The sequence below is a fragment of the Micropterus dolomieu genome, linkage group LG05 (genome assembly GCF_021292245.1).
Source record: "Micropterus dolomieu isolate WLL.071019.BEF.003 ecotype Adirondacks linkage group LG05, ASM2129224v1, whole genome shotgun sequence".
Lineage (NCBI taxonomy): Eukaryota > Metazoa > Chordata > Actinopteri > Centrarchiformes > Centrarchidae > Micropterus > Micropterus dolomieu.
In genome coordinates, this window is record NC_060154.1 from 12,880,210 (window position 1) to 12,906,642 (window position 26,433).

At 41.5% G+C, this 26,433-nt stretch overlaps 1 protein-coding gene across 2 annotated transcripts in view; it reads right to left on the reverse strand.

Annotated features, from left to right (window-relative positions):
- The window catches only part of nr5a2 (nuclear receptor subfamily 5, group A, member 2), a 67,677-nt gene that overhangs the window by 20,358 nt on the left and 20,886 nt on the right, over positions 1-26,433 (reverse strand). For both annotated transcript variants that reach the window (XM_046050657.1, XM_046050658.1), the window contains exons 5-6: positions 7,236-7,355; positions 2,856-3,003 (exon numbers count right to left, since the gene is read on the reverse strand). In XM_046050657.1, the coding sequence (XP_045906613.1) occupies positions 2,856-3,003; positions 7,236-7,355 (268 nt within the window). The remainder of the gene's footprint in view (positions 1-2,855; positions 3,004-7,235; positions 7,356-26,433) is intronic.

Genomic DNA, 26,433 nt, shown 5'->3' on the forward strand with positions numbered 1-26,433 from the left:
CAGGAAAAGTGTCTCCTCTCAGCTGGAGTGACTTCTATATAACCGTCTTTATCGACAGCTGGCTTAACTAAAAGCTCTTCTCGCAGGAAGGAGGTGACTGATTGTCCATCCACAGAAAGAGAGAGGGAGAAATATTGAGAAAAATCAAGACACACAGAGTGATAGGGAAAGAAAAAGAGGCAGGGAGAAATAACACAGGGCACAACGACTTCCATGACTCAGATAGGAAAGCTGTAGTTGCAGTAGTGGTACGAGCAATGCTATTAGCACAGTATTAAGTGATACAACTGTATTGCCAGACAGGATCATCGATATTGGATGAACTGCAAATGTGTTCAAAATTCCTGCTTTATACAAAATATCTGCGTATGGCACCTATGGTAAGATGAAGGTTAGGGTAAGATCATTCTCATGCCAAATTAAGCCTGGTTACGTATGGTCCTGCTTCAGAACATACCCTCCCAAAACTTTGTGTGGTGTTGAGGCAGCAGTAGTAATAGTGATAGTAGTATTACTGTTCTATCGCAGTATCTGCGATAGAAGTAGCAGTGTCACGATAATTATGGCAATGGCAGTTAAGTACAACAAACAGTAGTTCCCAGTAACAAACCTGTGTCATAATGAATACTCTCCACTTATATTAGCTCCAGCTGAGAGTACAGTGACCAGTGTTATAGATGAAATAAAGCCAATAGAGAGGGAACATCTTATCTTTTAATGCAGCAGTGAGTGCAGAGCTACTTTCATGCCTCATTTCACTACAATCCTTATTAATTGGCTCTGCTTGTGGTTCAAGCGCAGCTGTGTGAGCATACACACAGATGCATGAACACACACCTGCTTTCTCATTGCCACACACATTATGCACTTTCCCTCAGGTAAATGTATGTATTACAGCCTCTAACAGGCAATCCCACACACACATCTCTGTTCAGCTGTGTGTGATATTAATCAAATAAATTCAAAATCTCCTTGCTTTGCATTACCCAAGCCCCTCCCAATCCCTCATCCTCAACCCCCACGACCTCCACCTCCACCAATCCCCTCAGCCATCTCTACGGCGTATGTGTCGGGCTTCTTTTACGTGAGGCCTGGGCACGTCGGAGAACAGGCACTGCCGGGGGCGATACACATCCCTCAGGTGAGCCTTTCATTATGGATGATGTTTCTGCCAAATTATTTAGACCCTGAGCCGGAGCAACACCCCCGCCCCATTAAAAAAAAACCCACACAAACAAACGCACGCATGCACACAGTCAGACACCCCAAAGCCCCACTGCAATCCTCCCCATCCCTCCCTCTTTCTTCACTGTAACACCACTAACATAAACATTAATCCTGCCTGATCACCTCAGTGTATGTACTGTAGGCCTGTGTGTGCCTTTCTCTGGCAGTTCATTAGTCCTTCTTTCTTTGTTCAGAGTTAGTAAAGAAGGGAAAGTGCAATACTTGTGGATTATAGATGATGGAGGCAGGGGTAGGATAAGGTAAATATTCATTATATGTATTCCACTGTTGCTCTCAGTGCTATAGAGGAGCCAGGTTGAGCAAAGAAAACTTAACGTCACTGTAATGGAGGATGTTAAAATAGATTTGGTCGTGTGTGTGTGTGTTCGTGTGTGTGTATTCCTCAGAGGCCATTTGTGGCAGACTTGTTAGGAAAGAGACAGAGATGACAGTCTCCTGGCAGTGGCTGACCTCGGCTTAGAGAGCGGAGAGCAGCTTTGGGATCTGAACACACACATCACCGTACCCCTTCTCTTCGTCCCTTAATTCATTTGACTACTTATCCCTCCACTTCCCTCCCTTCCCAAATAACATGCTCCCTCTCTCTTTTTACAGCCTCAGCTCCCTCCCACCTGTCCATCCCAAATGTTTCACGGTACCTGCCTCCCACTTCATCATCATCATATCTCCTTCTTCCCCTCCTTTCCTTCCTCTCTTCTCCCCTCCTCAGTTGATCTCTAGCCCCTCCAAATCCCTCCTTTCCTTTCTGACCCCCCAAAGCTCAGTGGGAGGGAAAAAGACAAAAAATCCTATTGAAAAAAAGAAACACTCCCTTTCCCTTCCAACTCCCCGTCCTCATTGTCTCGTGCACCTACTTTCACACACCCAGCTCACCACTTGACTTGGTTCTATGTCCCAAAGCTAAATAAAAACCTTTTTATTCCATCTCTTTTGGAGGTTTTGCACATTTTAATTGTGCATCTTTTATCATTTCTTGCTTCTGATACAGTGTTTCCAGGAAATTCTACTACTGCTGATATCAACAGCTAAATTTCAAACAAATGTTCACTCTCAATAATTTACATTCCCAACTCATGTTGATGTACCCTCTCTCTCAACAATAGTTTGAGGCACAGAAGGATAAGGTGAGTGTTACTTGCTGGTACGGCCAATGATTGCTTTTTCTCAACTTGTGAGACAGATTAGAGTTAGAAGTCTTTTCAAACAAGCTTGGCTATAGTGAATGTCTCAAGACAAACAAGATATGAACTGAAACTTATCAAGCATTTATTTACTGTTTTGCATGAAAGCTAAGTCTATATAAGCTTGCTTTTCTCCCTGAGGACCATACCTCGCCTCTTTCCTTCCTCGCTCACTTTCTCTTATGTCTCTTCCAGACCACTGGTCCCATCCTTCCTCCCCTCCCACCTCTTCTCCTCATCCTTCCTTTCCACCCCCACCCCCTCCCACCGATGGATTACCCGTGCCCGTAACCCCTTTTTCTCCCTTCAAAAAAATCCTGTAGTGTAAAGAGGCCTGCTAATGCTTAGGAGGACCATTACTATTTCCTCTTTAACTGCAGATCCCCCACACCAAATATTCCCACTTCAGGGCTTTCAGAGACTCACCCAGGCTGAATAGAACCAGGAACTTGAGGCAGACGAACTCCCGTTGGTCCAGCTGCAGGGAGCGTAGCTTTGCCACCAGCTCCTGGGCGTGACTCAAAAGGTTGTTGAGGGTGGCTCCCGCCTGTGAAGCAATCACTGCATAGTCCACCTGGAAAGTGAGATCTGAGTTTTAGCACAAACAGGGCTAATCTGAAGGCAAAAAAGTCTTTTGGACTGAAGATGCTGTGTGGAGTTTTTCACCACAAGTATAGTCTACATATAGCATACAATGCCAAAATGACTTTTTTATTCATTCATAGATGTTGCATTCAACATTCACATACCTATAGCTTGTTAGCAACTTGTAGGATAGCTAGGCTAGCCAGCTACATAGATGGCTTAGTTAGATGCAGTAGACTCATTACATATTAGCTTTCCCTTCTTTCCTTCATTTTTTCGGGGGGGGGGGGGGGGGGGGGGGATGGATGCATAAAAAATCAGCTGCAGGCTGTAGGTTTTTGCAGTTTAACAGTTTTTTATGACAACATGCTGCGGGTTTATGGAGAGAGCATGGGAATTCACCTCCAACTGGCTAGACCTGCCAGATCTGACTTGCTCTCTCCATTCTCTGTTATACAGCAAAACAAAACCATGCATGCTGAGACACAAAATAAAACAAGATAGATGTACAGGTGCACTTCACATCTGCAGCTGCAGCACATTTGTCTGGGAGGCAAGTCCTTAGCTGCCAGTCAAAGTAAGCAGGACCATATTAAATTTTTATATTTATTGACAATTCATTACCATAATTGACTGTGCTAGGGTTTCCAGGGGAAGGTAGATGTTGGCATGCGCGGTTCCTAAAGCTCAGGGAGGAAGAGGGTCCCTGTGAGCCCCCATTTGCAATTAAAAACACTTGGTTTGGAATTTATTTATCGTGTAAATAGGACGATTGGAGCCTGTTTTTCATCTGTCTGAAGAAGGGAAAGTAAAGTAAATGTCCTGTCTTCTTCCCTCCTTTTCTTTCATTTCTCTTTTACTACACTACTGTGCCTCTTTCCCAATTTATCGTTAACTCCTTTGTCCCTCTCTCTTTTCTTCTTCCCACCTTCGAGACGGTAAGAATTATGACTCGGTGGAAAGCAGACACTGCCCCCCTTCCAAGGTGTCAATCAATTTACATAAAATCAACTGTGCATGAAATAACTTCATTGAAGGATTGGACTGTTGATGGTGATGCCTTGGGTTATTGCCTTCTTGCCTTAAGTAAAAATAGAGAGGAAAAAAATGCTATAATGTCACTATAGCAGACTTAGCACTAACCCTGGTGACCTGCGTATCAGTCAATCAATCAATACTACTTTATTATCCCTCCTGGAGAGACAGAGAGAGTAAATATATGAATAAACCTTCAAATCTTAACCCATCATGAATACGATTAACAATCTTAGCAGAACATTAAAGATGGAAGGTGAGATTGGTGTGATGCGTAGAGGGCTTTGATGTGTGTGAAAGATGGGGATGAAAAAATGTACCTTGTTTGAAAGCACAGAAATCTGTGAGTGGCAGAGGAACATCTGTTTTTGCATTTCTTCATCATTTGAATTTCATGTACACCAGGAGCGTTGTGCTATCAAAATATCTGGATTTTCATACCGAGAACTGGCTGCCAAGCTGCGAGGCCTTGCTTAATCATTCAAAAGTTCAGTCCAATTTTTGTCATTTCATGTTTGCACGCATTTGTTACACTGTGCGTTTGATCCTATGACAGTAGAAAGAAGAAGCCTACTAAAAAACACTCATGGCCAATTCTCACTGCTGTTGGTGACATGACGGCATGCACCAGTCCAGAGAAAATAAGAAAAAAACAAAACAGAAATTAGCAAGCGCGGAACATAAGGTCAAGAGAAAGAGCAAGACAGAAACCGAATGACAGGCTATAACAGTAAATCTGCTGGTGCCATGGATTTCTTTTCAAAGGTCAGTATGTGACTGACGAGAGCAAAGAAGCGGCTCGATTCAAAGCAAGAGGGGAGAAACAAATGTCCAAATTTCCATTTGAACAAATCTTCTGTCTTAAAGTCACATGAATTAAAAATATCTGCAGACATGAGGACATTTAAATTGTTCCTAACACAAACTTCATCAGCTTCATCAACTAAACTTTGTGACCTGATCTGCGTTATTGGAATTTATAGCAAAAAATAGACTATAATGTAATGCAACTAGTGGACTTTTTCTTAACAGGAAAATCTTTCTTTACCTACTTGTTCTGAATAAGGTTCAACCCCCCTCTCTGAGTTTTAGCAAAAGAGGGAGAAATGCAGAAGAACCACATAACAAAAAACAATTTGATCACAGATAACTCCCTCACTGAACATGACTGAGTGGCCACGACAGTCTTACATGGTCCAACTTTTGACTGTAATGTATTTTGTAATGCAGGCAGATTGTGTTTTACTCAAGAACACTGAAGTTGGCTTCACCCTTATCAAGTTCTTATGCTATCCCACAGACCAAAAGATGAGCATATTGTAAAAATTAAGTTATTAGCACATTACAGATCAATGTGGCCAATGCTCAGCGAAGTATGTCGGCCTAAACAGTCATTATGTGATTTGTTGTGAGTGTAGCATTTGGCTTTGGGTGATGCTGCTACTGTGTTCTAAATATCCCTGGTGGTATCGCTGTGCTGTCACCCCTGGCCAGGCAGAGAATAATAGGAAATAATGAACTGGTGTCAGAGCTTCACACACACACACACACACACAGACTTTTCCCCATTGCCCCCCCTCGCCAACACCAGCTGTTCATTAACCAAAGTATGCAAACGAAACCGCCGCCCTGCGCCTCCCCTGATTATCCCACCCCCCTTCCCTGCCTCCGTACCGCTCTGGTCTCTTCACACTGCCTCTCTTCTCCCCTACGCCTCATCATGTCCTCCTCGAAACCTCCAGATTTCTTCTCCTTCTCGTCCCTTACCACCTTTTTTTCACCTCCTGTCCTCTCTCAGGCCCTTATTTATGCCCTGTCTCTTTCTCATTTGTTTCTTTTCCGCATTTTGCTCCTTCTCTTTTCTTCATGACAGCATGAACCTTCTTACCTCCTTCACTTCTTCCTTATTACCACCTTCTTCTTCTCTCCTCTTCTCTCTCCTTCTCCTTCATCACTCCTTCCTACTCTTTTCTCACTAGACCTCTTTCTCTCTCTTTCCTCTCCACTCAGTCCTTAATTTCTCCTCACATTTTCTCCTCTTCACTCATCTTTATCCCTTTTTCTCCTTCACCTCCTGCTTCCATCAATTCCTCTCCTCTACTTCTGCCCTCATTGTGCATCTGTACTCCTCCATTTCTGTTCTCCTCCATCATTTCTCCCACTCTCCACCACCTGTTATCCCAATATTTCTTCTCTTTGACTCTTCCTTCCTTTTCTCTCATTTTTCTCTTCACTTATGTACTTCATTATTGTCCCTTCTCCATTCTTGATACTGACAGACTGCAACCAATTTTTAAAGTCCACACTGGCATGGTATACACTTCCACTATGATAGTATTACTTGCTACGGTTTGTACTACTACTGCTTATTTACCACAGGCAGTACTTCTTCAATTGTTCTGAAAAATCTACCCCTGACCTTGTCTTCATTCAGAATCATTGAATTAAAGTAGGACTTCCCTGTATACAGTGTACTTGGCTCCCTTCAATATTTACACCAGCATCTTTTGTTGTAAAACATTTTGTTCAAGACCAATGTTTTGGAGAGCTAGCCAATCAATAATTTATGACTTCTCATCTCACTGACAGCCATGCCACTGGTCAGAGGCATTTTCATGAAGAGCAGTTTCATGTCTTTGTGAGCGCATGAGATTATGAAAATCGCCCAGCGCTGAAGAAGCCTTCGCTACGTGCCCTGGGTTTGTGTGTTCACTGTCTGAGAGGGTGTTTCATGTGTGTATGAAGCAAAAGCAGAAACAGAATCACAGTGCCCTGATGCGTTGAGGGCCTCCATTTAGGCCTAAGGCATCAGCTTCCGACAACTTCCTCAAAGGCCCCAGTCAAACAAAATAACACACTTAGCCACATTCTTTATCTGTCCACCCACTCTCTATGCTGCAGCATGCGTAACTGAATGCTTTATTTATTCGCTGGAAGAGGTTTCAAGCACTGAGAAAAAAATTGATTATTCTGGTGACATTAGTATATATCTATAAGCGTAATCTATTTTTAATGAAGCTGTGACTCCTGTGTGACTGAGTGATCAATAAGGCTTTAAGGGAAATGTTGAGGAGGTGTTGTGGAGTCCCTTGAGGAGTGAGTGATGCATGGTTTGCAGGATTTTGGAGGAAAAAGGAAAGGGTGGGGGTAGCTGGAAATTTCCAGGGTGGGATTGAACCAACTTACCTGCTGGCCCGTGACCAATAGGATGGAGCCCTCCTTGGCATGCACCACCTGCCGGAAGACGTGGTCTAGGATGAGGAGTTCACTCCAGCAGTTCTGCAGCAGCTTCATCTGGTCGTCCACCTGATAAGAGAAACACACCAGGTCATCTACTTGACTTTCTCTCCCTACAAACTGTAACAACAGTTTATGTTTGGGTGATTGTATTTTGATTTTATTGTGTGTCAGGGCCTGTTGTCCCTGTAGAAGGTTAAGTCGTCAGTATGGACGGGTTTCCAACATCACTATGAGTTGTGCAAGCAATGTTCAATCAGCAGCCTGTCAGAGCCCTGGATTTTAAGAAGACAGTTGATTTGTTGATTTGCACAGAAAGTGACGAGTAAGTAAGTGAAAGTCACGCTGCTAATGTGTGTTTCTGACTTTTTAATAAAAAACTGCAATATTTTATCTTGGATCAGTGCCCTGGTGACCAGTTTCACCTCTAAAAAGTAATTTTACTAGTTTTCTGCAAGTTGTCTCTTTTCTAAATACCAAAAATGTCTTTTAACAACAATTTGTTTTTCAACATTGTGGCATCATCTCTACCTGCCCTTGGAGTTATTGTAAATGGTAAACTACTGTATATGTACATGGTTACAATGCAAATTGTTTGTTGTCCCGGCATTACAAATCTCACATTTATTGTACTTGGAGGATGAAACCATTTGAATTTGAAATGCTGATGACACAGAAATATATACTTGGGAAATAAAGGCTTACTTTAGAAATATACGTTTTCCGTTTTGTTTTTTCAGTTTTAAATTTAAACATATACATTATATCCTGTTATATATTATAATATATAAACTGAAACATTTAAAGCTTTCACTTAAACACAGGATAGAGTCCCACCCTCAAAACAAAATGGTGAGGCACTGTGTCAGCTATAGCGGCTTATAAATATCACAGGTCAATAAGTTGCGCATCACAGACATTGTTTTTTCAACCTTTTACACAAAGCTCAAAAGTCCCCTGCACACTCTTTAAAGCTTTCTCATGTGGACCTTTCCACACTCAGTTAAGCACTTTGCTACGTGCCTGATTTAACAGTGTTTCCAGGTTTATCTGTTTGCTTATTGCCAAGAGTTTCTGAGTGATTCCACAATGATTAAGTAGCCTTTTTTTTTTACCCCTGAATGCCAGCCGCTGGCTCTCAGGGACCTGCCAGGTGAGCTTGGGAAGCTGAGGCAGGTCAATCGGTGATTTGCTATACCAAAACAACCCCCTTCATTGTAACTGTCTTTTCCCATGCCTGGCTATGTTAATCATTACTCCACATAGCCAGACTCAGACAAAAAAGGCCACACTGAGAAGGAAGGAATGAGGAAAATGTATGAGAGGTTCTTTCTTTCTCTTCCTTTCCCCCCTTTTTCTATCAACAAACACTGTCCTCTTTGTGGTATCATCGGAAATAATGTGTCTTTCTGGGCACACTGCGGTTTTGCAGTGATGTGAATAACTTTGTTGCTTTGAGTCTGTGAGAACTATTAATGACGTTTTTTTGCCAATGTCACTTGTAAGGTGAGGAATGTGGATCGATGTTAAAGCTTTGCGACACAGGCAGGTGAACACTGTTGAAAGGAATTTCTTTTTGTGCGGTCTGGAAATTGTACAGGGATCCATTTGTTAAAATGTACAATGACCTTAGGTAGGGGAGAGCAGGGACGATAAAAACACTTTTCAAATAAATGTCATTTTAAAAGATAATGTTACAAAAAGAAACAATTTTTGCTGTAATCAACAACTCACATGTGTGTTCTGTCAATACCAGGTGTACAAATATGGAATGACTTTGGTATAATTTGACTAAGAATGGAAGTGCATTATTTCCTCTGTCCTGGCCTGTCGGAACGAAAGAAACACAACGGTGTAAATTTAAATTGTTTATGTTATTATTGTCATTATAAAAATATTTGACACTGTCCTTCTCAATATGTAATTGCAAACATAGTATGGCCTTTATCTTATTAAAAAATATATTACATTTCATTTTTAAAACATATGGCAATTGCAATCATTGCGCATTTGGATTGTTTTTCAGACCTATGTAGATCAGCCTTAAATGTAGATTATCTAAAATTCCTGCTTTGAATCAAATTGACTGATTTACATGGTGGACTTCAGTATGTGTTGCAGTAAGTACTAACTAATCTGTCTGATGATCCTGAGAATGACACATGAAACAATAAACACAAATACTTTCTGTGACTGAAAACAACTTCTTCGGTATAACTCCGCAAAAGTGTATCCACCCAATTTTTTGAGGTTCTGCTAAGTATTGCTCACATTATAGAATGTGCTGACATAGTTTAGTAAATCAGACTTGTATGGGCTGGGAGAAAATTGCTGGGTTACTTTCATCCTGCGTTTCATTCGTCCCGACTCTCCCCTACTAATTTGACGTCAACAGCTGTAGCTCTGCCAACACTAAACACTTTATTATCTTGTATGACGTGGCAGTGGTAGTGGCCAGGTCTGAAATCTATTGGTTGTTGATTAGAATTGTTATGACTGGTGATCATGGGCTGGTGTCAAACAGTGTCTGTTTACCTTTAAGGCAGACATAACAATAGCCAAATCATGCTCAGTGTTGGAGGGCATAAACACTTGGGCTGCCTGACTATGGATGTCTTTGGCCACAGCCTCTATCAAGCCTACACTGATATCAAATGTTTACAAAATCGAATCGATAAATAGTATGGTGAAATCATGCAGCAAAAACTCCTTAAAGAATCAAATCGTGGAATACCGTACGTCTCCAGTTTCTCTTTTATCACTGAAAGTCAAATGACAAAATACAACAAAGCATCTGTGACCTTTTCTGACATTTTTGACAGTACCATGGACTTTTTGTCTCGCTCCTCCTCCTCCCCTGTATACATTTATTTTTTGTGGTTCCTCACTAAAGGCGCCTCAAGTACAGGATGAATAAATTCAAATGCCTTCATTAAAACCATCACAGAGCAAGAAAGGCAGTGAAAGGAGGGAGTTCTCTTTACTGTGCCCCAATCCTCATCTCTTCGTTTCTCCATCTACCCTGGAAGCACGTGTAACTGTATGTATGTGTGTATGCAGACGGATGGGTACATGTAAGGCTCAGGCTCTTCAAAGGATCCCCCCTGCATGTCAGCGGTGCTGGCAAGTGTCGGGGTCCTTATCAAAGGGCTGTCCTCACTCTGCCTGCCTGGAAGCTCTTCTCTGACAAGAGGCCTGGGTCATCAAAGAGGGGCAGCTCAGAAGGGATGACGGCGGGTGATAGCAGCCTAGACAAGGGCTGGGGACACCCGCCTGGAAGTGGGCGACTGGTGACAGACAGACAGGCGTGAGGGCGGGCCAGGGGTTGGGGTTCAGTTCGCTGACCTTTTAAGTGCCAGCGACACGAGCTGTTTCCCTGACAAGCTCTTCCTTTGCTCTGTCAAATGAGCAACGCTCATGGCGCCTGATTTTACAAGATCTGCTGCCTGCTCTCTAAGATAATATGAACTTTCTGACATGGAGTTGACGGCCACTTCGACTTGTTTTCATGCAAGCAAGTCTTGAATACTATCTCTGTGCAGAGAAGCAGCTACTGCGGTCAGAAAAACATTGGCTGATTACAACCTCTCTCAGTTTGATTCATTTACAATATGACACTACAAAGTTCAATCAGCTGTTTGTTGAACTCACCAGGAGCAATAAAACAGGTGATTTATTCAGTCTGTTAATTTTTATCTCATGACATGGTCATGGAAAAAAATAACATTGCCAATTGCTGATTTACTGTTTCCAGTTGACTCAGTAGGAAACAGATTTGTTGCTGTGTTGTTCTTCCTTGAGTATTTCTCACTTCCCCATTTTGTTACAGTATGTGATACACAATACACTGCTATCACTGTTTAATTACTAACATAATGACTCCTTACTATCACTCATCTGTACATATGTACCACACTATATCTACAACTCACTATAGCCCAGGGATGTTACATGTGGTATAGATTGTTGTTTTTCTCCTTTTTATTTAGTACCATTCTTTCTCCCCAAGCCTAGTGGTTGCCTCTAACACACAAACTAAACCAGCATAAAGAGCAGCCTATTTATTTAGTTTCTTTAAATGAACCCTTCTTTTTGTCACTGGATGGATAACCCAGATTAAAGAGAAGAGGTTAGTAAAGCTTTATCAATCATAAGCACAGCCAGTCTTACCTGTAAATAAAAAAAAAAATATGACAACTTTCAAGCTTCTCATTTCTACAGTCTTCATTTGTTTTGCTGAAGGAAATTCAATAGAACTGTAGAAATATAATTCTGTAAGTGAATCACTTTGAAGGTTATCCCTCTGATTTTAATTTCCAGGAGCAGCACGCTCAAGGTTATGAAATCGGTAGGTTATATTAGCTGTTACAGTAAATACTTTTCATAGCCTCATAGTTTGAGTCTTTTATGCTCACTGCAAACCAACAAAATGCACTGCTAAGGAACATTCTCTTTGTCAAACTAGAGTCTTGTTTCAATACTTACCTAAGACAAAATCTCCCTCTTAAAAAATGGCCATGACCATTTTGTAAATAATGAAATAACATATTGCACATAGTCTATATTATTATTATTCTATAATTGGTATATTTAGTAAATTTTCATATTTTTATATTTATGTATTATGTCTATTGTTACACACCTTGTCACCAAAGTTTCTTTGTAGGAGTAAAGACTGTTTGACAATAAAGTTGTTTCTGATTCTGATTCCGATGGTTGAAAAACATAATTTTGCGCTTGGAGTCACCCAATGTACCAATTTAGTTACACAGTATAAACAAACTTTCAGCAACATAAGAGAAGGAGGTTTCCATCTATATCTACTTCCACTGTACGCATTTGGACATTCCAAAGACCTGTCCTTGGATGGAGAAAAACTCATTATGAGGATTTAGCTTCTAAAGTTCACCCTGATGCAGAAAACACGCACCCCAGAAATCGCTTCAAACTGCTCTCAAAATCCACATTTAAGGCTACTTTTCAAGGTGTGATCTATTTAATATTTTAATATCATAACCGGTGTTTGGTTAAAAAAATGAGAGAAATTCCAAGCAGGAACTTCTACTTGCAGCAGCCAGCAATGAAAAATACATATCCTCCAAGAAACCAATTTAACACCTTTATGATCGTTCAGGCGAGTGGGATCAATGCCAGGATCAATCGCTTAGCCCATAGCTTTTGTTCAAAACCACTGCCTAAGATTAATGGGATTTTCCAGAGAGAGAGGTAGAAAAAGAAAGAGCGTGGGTGAGAGGGGGAATGAAAGTGCCAGACAGGGAATGAGAGAATGAGAAAAGACTTGGGGGAAATTGAGAAAATAAAACATAGTGATTAAGAGCAGATATTCCCTCCATTTCTGGGCAAATGTAAATTAATTGGAAATGGAGCATTCAGATGCTCGCTGAAAAGAGTAATGTTTATTCATAGCCCCCTGCTAAGAGTAGAGCAATTATCATGGTGTGTTGAGTCAAAACAGGCCAATGTAGTAGAATCTTTTCCCCCCTTTCTTGTGGCCGGGTTTTGGTCTAGTGCCACGAGCATTGTTAAGCTTCGTACGGTACGGCGGGCTTTAACGAGAGTACACAGCTGGATCTGATTTTAATAAGTAGTTCCATTTTTGATGTGGCCTAATGAACAGATTAATGGAATCTCCTTCTGTGGAGCCTTAATGAATGGAGAGAATCATGCATTTTTTTAACACAGGAGGGAAACACACACACACACACACACACACACACACACACACACACACACACACAATGAGTTTATCTGCCTCAAACGACTTGTACATAAACAATAACTGTGCATCTCTCTCTGCTGGACAAGAATCAGTGCTGTCTTGGAGTACTACAGGTGAGGTTTGAAGCTGACATCAATGATTGTGCGTCTCTAGCAGCCATCCTTTGGTGCAGTCCTGTCTTGGCATCTGTTCGCCTTGAGCCAAAGAGGCCCTGTATTCACCTGGGAACAGGCATTAATTCACCTAGAAAGGCGCATGTTGTTCTCAGAGTGTTACGAACACATAATTATGTCGTGCTTGAATGTACCAGAGCTCATTTCCAGTTTAGTTTGGTAATTTAATTGAAAAGACTCTCAGTGTGGGGTTCCATCACCAACAATGGGACTGTGTTGGTCATCAGTGTATCGCAAATCATGGATTGGTTGAAACACATGCAACCCTGCTGACCTGATATCAAATCTTACTAACACTTATCTCTTTATTACCACTATTACCACCATTGTCATAACAAATCTAACTGCAAATCATTTTTGGCAGCCATGACTTTCAAAAGCCACAAATACAGTTATGTCCGTCAGAAAAAACAACAGATTGAGTGACAAAATTCCCAGGATGTTCCAGCTTTGTGACCTGGTGGGGGAGGGAGAGGTGGCCTTTGGGTGTCCATGTTCCAAACTAAGTCCTGCTCTTCTTTACACACTACAGAGGTGGATGAGAATTATTATCCCCTCCACTTCCCCAAACCAGCGGCTGGCGGGGTGATAAGGAATGCTGGGAAAATGAGCAGGTGGCAGGTGCTGCTAGTGGAGAGGGAGGGGACCTGAAGGGAGGAATGATAATACTAGAGATAATATACTGAGCAACCAGCTTCAGCAGAACTGAATTTGTCAGCCAACAGACAAGGTTGAAGATTAAAGCTACCAGAATCTGTTATTTACCTGTTGGTGGTTACAGTATAGCTGACTTTTAGGATGCAGCTTTTCAGTGCTACTGGTAGTGCACCTACACTGTGAATCCACATGATTAGCAAATTATGAAAAATCCATTAATTCTTAATAGAGCTGAGAAGCCAGGGAAACTCAATTCACTTTTGTGGTTAGTAATATTCATTACTCTTACGAATGGGATTTTATCATTTCAGCCATTAATTCACTGTGTATATAGTCAGAGTGGAAACTTTAGTCTCCGAAATGTATGAGCAGAAAGGATCAATAGTCAACATGGACCAATTTTTGTTTCTGGCATTAGAAACAAAACATCAGGCATTCAGAGATATATAAATGTAGCCTGGCATTGGCAGACAAATTCACAAATGCGTATTAGTCTGGAACCTCATGACTTCATTTTTCATTTCCATGTGGCATTTCCAATGGGCGCAGACCAAAATGCCTTTGGACACAATTGGATTGACCTACAACTAATCAGAGCAACAAAATGTGTGACATAGGCCTGAACGAAACATGCTAGTTGGGAAGGTGCGTGGTCTGTTTTCAAGCAGGAAAAAAATGGTGGCCTAGTCACAGACTTCCTCAAATTACAGCTTAACAGTACGCTAAAACATGTTTCTGAAAACATTTAAGGTGGGAAATGCAGTAAGAGACTCTTTATAAAACTAGATTGGTAACGCTCCTCTGAAAGTCATCGTATCCTATCCATCGCATATTAGATAAATGGTTGTTAATGGGCTGACAGATCTGCCAGCGCAAATGAAACATGAGCTCAGCAGATTTGTCTGGTTCCCAGGCTAATATTAATGCACATCGCTCTAAAAGACAATAAGCTAGCGGACTTAACATCTGATTGGTACCACTGACATAGTCACTGTGATTTGTACAGTAAATTCTATGTATCTATGTATGTGACACAATATGTGTATCATTGTATGCATGCTCATCAGCGTTTCATGTCACTTGCACCTGTTTGTTGGTTGCATGTATCTCTAATCCAACATATCAGGTAGTGGAGAATGCCTGTGGTTTTATCTCCGACTGAGCGCGCAGAAACCCTAGACTCGTATTATAGCCCTATACAGCCATAGAGATGCCACAGGCCATCTGTGAACTCAGAAAATATCACCATTGTCACAAGAAGGCCTTGTGTCTGCAGAAAAGTCAGTTTACAACAAGAAATTGTTTAGTGAAAAAAAACGTACTTTGCTTTTTGCAAATATGCGTCAGTTTCTTAAACTCACTTTAGAAAATGACAAATAATATTTAAAACTCAAAAGTAGACATTGGTTTCTGTGTTTTAGTTCTCGCTTAATTATAGTATGTGAGTATAAAATCAGATGGGACTTAAATCCTAAACTGTGGTGGCTGCATGCCCCTTGAATCAGGCTTTTCTATTCTTAGTTGATGGTTGTAATGTCTTGTCTTGTCTTGTTCATATGTGAATGCTAGCAGCGTCCTTTATTGTTTCTATACCATCAAGTATATTATTTAAGCATTATGTGACGTACTGGACATTGGACTTATTAGATAACATTACATTTGCAGTGTAGAAATTACATTACTCACAAGAAACTCAAATGTAGTCAAGAAAGTCTGTTTTGCTGATGCTAAAGTTTCAAATTATTTATGTTAGAGCGGGAATTATCTACAACCTCTTTTCTGAAAAGCATTAGACAACGTGTTTTGAGTGAGTCTGTGTGTACCAGTGCATATGAACTCGCTGTGTATTGAACTGACAGCAGAAACTGCTTTGTGAAAGAGTGAAAGAATACTGTATTGTGTTTGTGTGTATGTCAGAAAGAATGCTAGTGTACGTCTAAGTGCGTGTTTCCTCATGTGCGTGTGTCCACTTCTGATTGATTTTGCCGCAGCACTGAGATTGATCAGTTCCCATGGTGTCACTGGATGCTGACCTTTGACACTGAGAACACTCTGCTTTCGATTGGCCATGCTGTCTCCCACTCCCCATCTTTTTATCTTCTCATAGACTGCTCATCCTGATATTCTTCTTCTTGTCCTAGGTTTGTGGTAGAAAGGGAAATCAAAAACCCAGCCAGTGATTGGACACGCCCTGTTTCTCTCCTTGCCCATCTATATGTCCTTTCATCCTATACAGCAACCTTTTGTACCAAGCCTTGTTGAGACGAGAGGAAACAAGACGCAGACCTAATAAGGTCTTCCTGCTCTGACGGGGCGCCAACAGATACAGGAAAGGCAGTTGCACAGAATATGTAAATAGATAGTAAATAAATAACAAAGATGCAGAAGAATCTTGGATGGACCACGGCAAGTAAGGTTAAGTTGTTAGCTTAGGCTTAGCTATGCACACATACACACACGCACATCTGTGAGAATCCACAAGAAGCGCTGCACTACATTCATGAGACAGGAAAAACAAAGTATCTCTGTGGGTCTGTGTATTGCAGTGTGAAGAACGTCTTGTTTTCTCAAGGTTGCTGACGATGGCAACAAACCCTCTTCTCTGTCTGATATTAGCGCGGGGATTTGAGGATGAACCAAGCACAGCCAAACTTTCCTATTCCATTTTTTACTTGATGCATAAGCATATGAAAGATAGAAAAATCAATAAAGCAAGAGAACGGACCAGTGAGAGGCCAGACATGAATTTCAATTGATATCTTTTCATGAACGCAATGTTTATTGTTTTCTGCTGCAGCTAGTCTGTTTACTAGATATGTACAAAACTTCCAGGTAACGTCTGCCAGCTTTTTATTATAATCATATATTAAATGTCTGAGAATATCATTCACCCAGGTTGTAGAGTGTCTACAGGAAGGTGAGTTGGTCTCAACGTTACTCCAGTGTGGATATTCAGAGATTATGGGTGAGGCACTACAGATAAAAATTAAATTGAGTTCTAGAAAAAAAATTGGTTATGAGAAAGAAATGTATGTACTGTTGCCTCATTTCGGAAAAAAGTTAATCCATGAGTGCATGGCTTAGAGGAATGGAGTTTTTTTCAGAGGTACTGTTTTCAGGATACCTCAAAAGTGGTTCCACAACAACAACACACACACACACACACACACACACACGCTCATACTCAAACGTGAAATCTCAGGGCTTAGAGCTAAGAAGCTATCAACTAATTATCAAAAACACAGAGAGGGTCTAATCAATTATTCACATGAACATTAGGCCGCTAATACACATGCAGCCCAGGGAACAGCATCTCCCACAAGTAACCCTTACTCCTCATTCACTCCAACACACACACACACAGATGCAATCATGTCAAGCCCTGCATACATACACAGAAATACACAAACATATGCTTGACAGTAATATATCCATACCTGCATACTTACACACACATGCAGCCTCCCTGCTCCCTTCCCGCCACCCCACTCACTTCTATGCAGAAAGAGAAAATGCATTCCAGCCAAATGTAAAATGAGTTGTGTGAGTAGACTGTCTATAAGGTTCCTGGCTGGGAGGTACTGATCATAGAACTCCTATTGATCCATCTACGCCCCCCTCCCCAGACACAAACACACACTCTCACACACACACACACACACACACACACACACACACATAGACTCCCCAAGCACATACACCCAGAGCTTAATCTACCAGGCGATTCCTGGGCATTAAGCCCCAGCCATTGAATTTTCACGCCGTGCAATCATTATTTGAGTTAATGCTGCAATTTATGACTTAGTGTTTGTGTGTTGTGTGAAAGGTAGGTGGGGGGGATGCAATATAACGATAGGAAGTGAGTGTGTATGTATGGAGGTATGAAAGTATGGTATGACTGGGTGCAGATTTCTGTGTGTGTACATGTGCTGGTAAAAGTGGGGTTTTGCATTGACTTTATTATTCCGTCATGGCTCTGTGAGATGTGATGGAGAAAGAGGATTTGTGTGTTCAAAAAAAACAATTTGTGTGTGTTTGTGTGTGTGTGACTTTCATTGACAGACAGTGGAAAATGACCCCATAATCCTCGTCTGGCTGTCTATGCATTAAGAGGAAGAGAAGACAAGGAAAAGAGGAGACAAAGATGACAACAGGCTAAAGGCTCCCCCCTTTTGTATTATTTACAACAGTGGAGACATTCCTCCATATATCACACACACACACACAAACACACACACACACATATATATACCCACAGACAGACGCAGACATGCAATATACCTTATAAGCTTAGACAGCCAAAGCTGTTTAAAAATGCAGAGACTGATGCAGTGATGCTTTCTGTCTGAGAGGGCGGGAGACAAAGATTCGCATTAGCGTTTGACTCAGTGGGATGGTTTTCCCCCCTTTATTTATTTATTTTTTTAGTTGTGAGGGGGTTTAGGTGGTGGGTTTTAGAGCAGACAGCTGTTAATCCATATCCAAATGTGGCACAGCTCCAGAGATCACTGGGATCACAGCCCTTGATGCACAAATTAAATATCTGAATTAACTAATTGAGCATTTCCGGAGCTTCTGTGATATGTAAACAGTCCAAGTACAAGGAGGACGAGGCATCAAAACCACAATGCCGCAGAACAGATGGAGCCCTGCTCTTCCCTGAAGTGCATCTCCAGGCCTTGTCTGACAGAAACTGCCATGAATGCATCTGTATTAGGAGAAAGACGTCTCTCTATAGCACTGCTGTGGCAGTATGAGGCCTAGTGGTGCTGCTGCTGCTAATGAAGTGCAGTGTAACATGTAGCATATTGGCCTAAGGGAAGGTGAGACTGCGGCTTGCCACCTGAAAACCTTGTCTTTTTGGTTTTCATTAAGCATCCCTGGTTAATTTCTAGAGGTTTAACTGTGTTGTCGACACCCTTCTCAGCCATTCCCCTTTCAGCATATTTAGTTTATTGCTCGTCATTGTTTTAGCTTGCTTGAAAAGCCTCTTTTTATCCCCCTCTGAGAGGGCGCAATCCTAAAAGAACGCAGGACTGTAATGCCTATTATTAGTGCTGTGCCTTTATTTCACATGTGTGGAATCATTTACCCCTGGCTCGTGCCAGGTTTGCAGTTATGGCGTTTTGGGAGAAATGGAGAAAGAGATTGACAGATTGAGAGTTGAGGAAGAGGGAATGGTGTGAGAGTAATAAAAAGTCCTGATGTAGTGTAAAAGAAATAGGGAAAGCAAGAGCAAAATTAAAACCAGCAAAGAAAGGAACGCTAGTGGGGACAGGGAACAGGTGTCTTTGTCCTACTTTGGCGGAGGGGCTGAAGCCATTTTCTGGGCTGCGTCATTGTTTGGCGGGCGGTCCCATTGAAATTTCTCACTCGTCGTCACAACACAACCACAATGTCTAGTGTTACTCCTATGAACTGTATGCATCAGTCATCGCTGTGCAAATTCAATCACCTGCCTTCCCAGTTGAATATAAATACCCCTCCACTCTTTAAGTGTAAAACTAGCCGGCAGGCTGTCAACTCTGCTCCACCACTGTCTTATCTATTGTCTCCTGGACCCCCGAGCACCCCATGTTTCTCCACTCCCTGTCCAGAATAGACAAGCCATAAATAAGCATCAAAAATAGACGTTAGGGGACAACTGTTGACAGCCCAGTGACGAAAGCGGCAGACACAGGCAGAACCTCTAGGCAGGCTGGATTACACACAGATAATTGAGGGCACGCAACATCAGAACATAAGAAGCTAGAGGCACATTTTTTACTTACTTGAAAAGCCAGTCGAAGCATTGTGTTTCAGTGTGCAGTTTGGGGAACAAAATCTTTGCCTGAAGAAGTTTGCTACTAAGTATCTCTTAAAATACACAGTATTTGGCCTATAAATCTCTTATTTTATTAGAAGAATCCCCTTTTTACTATATAAACATATATCATCCTATATGTTTAATGAATGTGTTAAAATGGAAAGTTTTCTACCATAAATGCTTCCTTACTAAACAACACCAAACATCCACTCAACGTGTTATTTTTATAAGCTGGTGTTGCATGCTAATCTTTGTCAAAGTGAGTAATATGGGGCTTATGAGGTGTACTATTAGCAAAACACTATAATTTTCCATCATGTAAATACATGAAAAAAAAGTGATGCTTACTTCAAAGTGAAACGTTTTGATTGGATGCCCTTTTTAGCAGCTATTTGTGCTTTGATGCTTTCCTAACTGTCTTTTACAAAGATGAAATGTAAAAGAGGAAGATAAATTAGCTGACAGGTTTGCATAGTTTTGTGTGGTGAGTTTAGTTTAGAGGTTGAGGGTCGGCGTAAGGCTGCAGCAGCCACACCTCGGCCCCTCTGACCTCCAGGAAACCCTATAGCCAGGAGCTATTTAGAAGCAAAATGCCGGCACTTCTGTCTGTATATTTACCACTTGTCTGACAACATATCGCCACCCTTAGCCACCAAGCCCGCCCGCAGATAACAATCCTTTTATGAGGATCACTTCTAATTTGTCCTTTGCTGCTGCAAACTGTGAGCGCCACTTTTTTGGCTTGCAGACTTTATGACAGGAGGCACTTTGGAAAGGTTCCTGCATAAACATTAGATTTAACACAGCTCATAACTATATGCACAGCAGAGAGAAGGAGAGGCGAGGGAGAAAGTTGCTTTGTACTTTGGTGGAGTGTGTAAAGTGTTTTCACTCTGTTGAGTTGATTTGTTAGCAGCCTGGCCAACGAAATCAAGTCCCCATATCCACTTTGTTTACCCATTTTCTTTGTCTCTCATTCCCACTTCCTCTCTTCCTTTCAATAGCTCTCTCTCTCTCGCTCTCTCTCTCTCTGTCTCTTTCCCTGCTTTGACTGACTGTTGCCAACTTGAGAAACAAGCCACCGAGGCTAACAGCACAGCCTAGTCAGCTGCGTCACCATCTTAACAAGCAGCATGACCTGCCAATAAAAAAGGCTTTTACCCTGATCTTCCTCAAACAAGACTTAAACACAAACTGCTCTTTCTCCTGCCGAATGCCCAAAGTGCTCGCAAATGCGAATCAGCCCGTGTTAACTTGCTTGAAAATGAAAAACTACAGACGAGGTGGAGGAGGCAATTTTTGTTTTTCTTTGCTACCTCATCAGCAGTTGTTTGAAGAGGAGGGTGAGATGGAGAAAGGCAGAGATAGAAGTTTAAAAAACACATCCCAGGTTTAGCGGGGTGGTGCAGACACTTGATCCAAGCAAGAATGTCATATCAATATTCATAAGCAAGTTTCTCACATATTTAGTGAGGATTTTAGTTAATTGTTGAAACAGTGAAAAAAAACTCCTTGAGTGAGGATGAAAAAAGGAAGAGGAAATGTTGTTGAGGACAGTTGAGTCTATCATTGCCCAGAGCTCTGTAAACGTGTACTTCACGACAGCCTTTCATCCCTCATCAAAGCAACAAGTAGATGAGCAGACTTTGTGCATGCTAAAACCTCCCAACCCCCGTCGTATCCTTATAGCTGCCGCTCCACTGGGACTGGCGACCTTAAATCTTCTCTTTTAACAAGTTTCCTGTTCTTCCTTCCGGCCTCCTGCAGTCCCCTGGGGTTGGACCTACGGGACCATTCCAGTATTTGGAAAGGCTTTATCTTAAGGCTCAGTCTACAACCATCAGGGGACGTGAGGAGGACACTGGAAAATTAGATTTTTGTCAGATCAGTGGTCGCTGAAAGCATGGCAGATGCTATTGTAAAATGCAGACTTTGGCTATGCCAGGAAATAAATACTGATGTACAGAAAAAAAACTATGACACCATAAGAGCTTTACATGAAACACATGTTTGCAATTGTCATCTTGCTATGTTGCACACAGTGGAATAAGGACTTTTTCAAATAACAGTATCCTTCTGAGACACATGCAGTATGCATGTACTATACACTTCAGCAGGAGGATCACATTCAGGAGGTCCAACCTGTAGCCTGCCAGGTACAGAACAGCCTCTGATATGTAGGATTTATGCAGTTTTTTGACTGACCACACACTGTGTCTTTAAAACAGACCCCAAAAAAATCAGCTTTTTTCATTTTGTATTGGTAGTATTGGAAAAAAAAATCAGGTGGGTTCTTAGTATTTATGAAAAAAAACTAGAGTGATGTCTTCTGAAATGGTCAATAATTTATGAATGAAAAGAGCCTTTGTGAACCCCACCACCCTCTCCCTCCCCGCAAGCCCCAAACTCCTGCTCCTACCCCAGTGCTTCTGATCAAACAGATATTGTTACCACTAAAATAGCAACTTAAAAAAAACACACAGGCGGCCATAAGACCTGCCTGCAGCCTGGGAGAAAGACTGACAGCAGAGGGGAGGCGGTGAGAAGAAACAAAGAAAGATCCTAAATTAAGTGAAAATTTAGACAAGTCTCCTGACCACAGCAACAAAAAATAATAGAGGAGAAACGGGAGTGTGTGTTGGGGGGGACAATACTGTATGTGTGTTTGTGCATGTGTGTTGAGATGGTGGTGGTGGTGGTGGGGGGTGTCATCTATCACTGGACAAATGCTAGGCTGTGGGGAGTGTTGGTGGAGGGGGGGGTTGTCGGCCAGAATGGTGCTGCTCCTCAAATGAAATAATATATCTTTGAAAGCCTACGCCCCGCGCCAGGCCCCGGGCCCATATATCAAGCCCAAGAGCGTCTGGTGGATTCGCTCCAGGCCCATTAACCTTCCACCTGTTCCCCCCTTACACCCCACCCCACCCTACCAAACCTACCGGTACTCTTTTCACCCCCTCACACCCCTCCTTGTTGTCCTTCACCATGCCCCCTCTCCTCCTCCTCTTGCCCTTGGTTGTTGCCTCTCGGAGCTCCTTGTTCATCTTCCCATCTAACCTCCCCCCAAACACCTTATTCTCTTCGTTTCCCTCTTTCTGTCCTTCTCTGGCTGTCCTTCATTTTCTCCTTCTCTCTCTCTGTCTCTTCCTATCTTTCTTTATCTCTCATTATCAACTCTTTTTTTCCCTCCCTCCCTCTTCGCTGCCATATCATAGCTGACTCTGTCCTCTTTTTCTCTCATGGTCACTTTCTCACTCTAAATCATTCACTCCATCACTCTTTTCTCTCTGCTTCTTAGTTTCAGTTGCAGCCTTTGCTCTTCTCTTTCTCCTTCTGTAACTTATTTAAACTCCCCGTCCCCATTCCTACTTCCCTCTTTCTCTCCTCATCCTTCTCTACACATTCTTTGTTCCCAACTGAGGTAAAGCAAGAATGCCATGGGGAGTGCGTGTGTTGGGGGCTGCAGCACAGCCTGCCGAATAATTCAAATGCAATGGACCAGGGACACAAATCTCTGCCAACTGCATGCAGCCGCCAACCCCATCATGCTTGCAGTTTGTCAGGATTGGGGTGTCAGGAGGGGAGGCTGCTGGGGGTGGGGGCATTGACCTCTATGACAAGACAGGCATTGCAGACCGAGGCTCTGAATCTGTGTATGTGTATGTGTAAGGTGGTATAGATATACCACGTCCCAGGCTTCACAGATCACGCCTAAAACGGTTTGTTAATTTCCACCCAGTTATGGGGTGTGAAGAAAGAAAAGGTGCAATCAGCGGTCAAAGCAGGGCAGGGGCAATAAACCCCCCCAACACAGACACACACACACACACACACACACACACAATTATACACACAAACATGCACCAACAAACATGCGCACACACTTGGTTGCACCTTGAAATTTAAACTGTTCCTGGATAGGTCATGGAAAACAAGGTGTGTGTGGACGGCTGTATGTGTGAGAAGGATAACTAACACTGTAAAAAAAGACCCTCCAGTCTGAACTGGGTGTTGTAAGTATAATTTCACCAAAGTAAATTCATGTAATATTTATGGATGTAGATGGAGGGGAGGTGAGAAGGGGGGGAAATTATTCAGCAGGGCTGAGTGGGGGGCACATCAGAGGACCTTACATTATTCACTCAGGTAAATCTATAAGTGGAGAATATTCAGGTGTGAGATGTGAACATCAGCCCCCCTCCTGCCCCACCCCAGGGACCTGTCACACTGCATGATTGACTGACGTGCAGCCGCTTAGAGGAGTCGAATAAACTGGCAGAGAAGAGTCAGTGTTATAAATAATTCTACTGCTTAAAATGCTCGTCTTATTTTTTTAGGTTGTTGCAGATTTCTGGGAATCTTGTGAGTTTTTAAGAGCTTTTGAAATTTCAGTTGGAAGAGAATTCATCACCAGGAAAACACAAAAGAATACATACTTATTTGACGGCTCGATGGGGATGATGCACAGGAAAGACTTTTTAAAAAATGTATTCATAGATATGTTTACTTGAATGTGTGCTGTATCAAATGTATCAAATCAAATTAGGTCAAGTGAACACAATACATTGTCTTAATACATCTCTTTCTAAAATGTCACAGTCGCAGTAGGGTAGTTTAATGTATTGGTTTTTGGTTAATAATATTATGTTGTGATGAAAAGTAACAAAAAATGTGTTAAAAATGTCTAAAAAATGTTTTTTAAATATCTGAAAAAAACCCTTTTCATTTAATTAAGAAATCAACAGTATAGTTTTACTAAATGTTTTGACAGTTTGAATTTCTTTCAATTTTTAAAAATGTGACATTCAGCCAGTGTTCTGTTCAGTATTTAAAAGTACTCTTGAGCAAGACACTGTAGTCCTACCAAATTATTATTTTTTATTATGATTATCATTTTGCATTTCTATACATAGGAAATAATAGTTGACAGCTGAAAGATAATGTGATGAGAGAGAGGTGGGCTTGCAACATGCAACAAAGGTTGAATACAAACGTAAAATGTAGATGTTGCCACCAGGACGTCCTGAGCCCTATCAAATTAAGGATGATGTGAAAAAGAGTCAGTATTTTTAATTGCAATAAAATATGATTTTGCCTTTGATCTGGTTAAGTGTAAATACTAGGTAAATTATGCCTATCTTGTTCCATGTTTACATGCATTACCTCATCCCTTTCCTGCCCTTTTGCCCTTCCTGTTGATTTTCTTCGACTCTAATCTCTTTTTCTCTTTGCTTTTATGTTCTGTCTTTTAGTATCCTCCTCTCCTCTATCAAATCACCTTTTCTACTTACTCCCTTACCTCCTCTTTGTTATTCCCTCTCCTTTCTGTCCCTCTCCTCTGCTCTCCCAACATTCCTCCTCTACTCCTCTACTCTCTCATCTCCCCTCTTTGTTTCACCTCTGTTCTCCTCGCCTGTCCTTTCCTCTCCCCGGCCATCTGTTTATCCAATATGGCCGTCCCATCTCAGCTGGGAGCTTTCCCAGGGAACAAGGCTTCTAATACAGTTCCTCCTCAACTTAATGGCCCTCAGTTCTGCTTTTGCCATTCCCGCTACACGCAGAGAGAAAAAAGCGAAAGAGACAGAGAAGCACAAAAACCTGTCTGGATCCCCCCAAAAAACTGTCCCTGGATGACTAAAATAAACAGTGAAGCCACATTTCAAAACGTCACGGGTATTTTCCTCCCTGCTACACATTTATCAGGTGGACGGACTAAATATATGTATAAAGTTACACAGCTTTTTACTCAAGACAAATTTTTATAAACATGTCATCTTTAGAATATACCTGTCACAATGCTGTTGTTAACAGTTTGGATTTGAACAATCGGATCAATTCTGGAGTAATTTTTGAGGCTGCAGTTAGATTTATAGGCAACTGCCACAGAGCCTTATTTTGCAAACACTGTTCCTGTTGTATGTGATGACATGAGTTGTAATTATATCCAGACTGTTTCAACATTTTTATTTTTTCTGTGATGCACCTGCATTTCCAAAACAGTTTGCTCTCTTTAGAGCTATGTCAGTTGGTATGTGGAGCATAAAACTCAAAACAGTGTTGTCAGACCTCATTTGTTGACAGTAGGTTGGCACATACTGGCATTTGTCAGTTCTCCCAAACACTTTACACAAAACTAATTTCTGTGAATAACTGAGCATATACCATGATGGATCAATTTTTTTCTACATCATCACAGTCAGTTTTAGTGTCAGTCCCTCAGAACGGAGGAGCAAGAGCTTCTTTCTAAGCACATTTTATAATTATTTAGTTTTAAGAAATGTTCTTTCTAGGTCTATGTCCATTACATCCATGTCTGATTGAATCAAAAAATATCTTATTTCTGTTCTATGTGTTTTTGAAAGGGAAACGTAGTAAATCGCATTTAATCACGTTATAGGACATACAGAAAAAAAAAGATTGTTTATCAGACAATAACTCCTGGAAATCATGGGACATTGAATAACAATCATACATTATGTGAGTGTAACATATCTGAAGGTATACTTCCTCTTAACTGTAATATGGCTGAACTGTAGCAGCCTTAATACATTGGGTTACTTAAAAGTATTTTCTGACATGGTCATTTCCTTTACTTCATCAACCTCTGTTATGTTGTGTTTTGACAAGGCATACAAAAGTGCTCGCTGTCCCGAGACCAGACACACATCCTTTTTATTAAAGGGTGTAGAGAGGAAAGGGAGGTGGGGTGGTGTGGTCAAAAGGGAGTACAGTTAGGAAGGTAAGATATAAACATATGAATCATCAATAGTC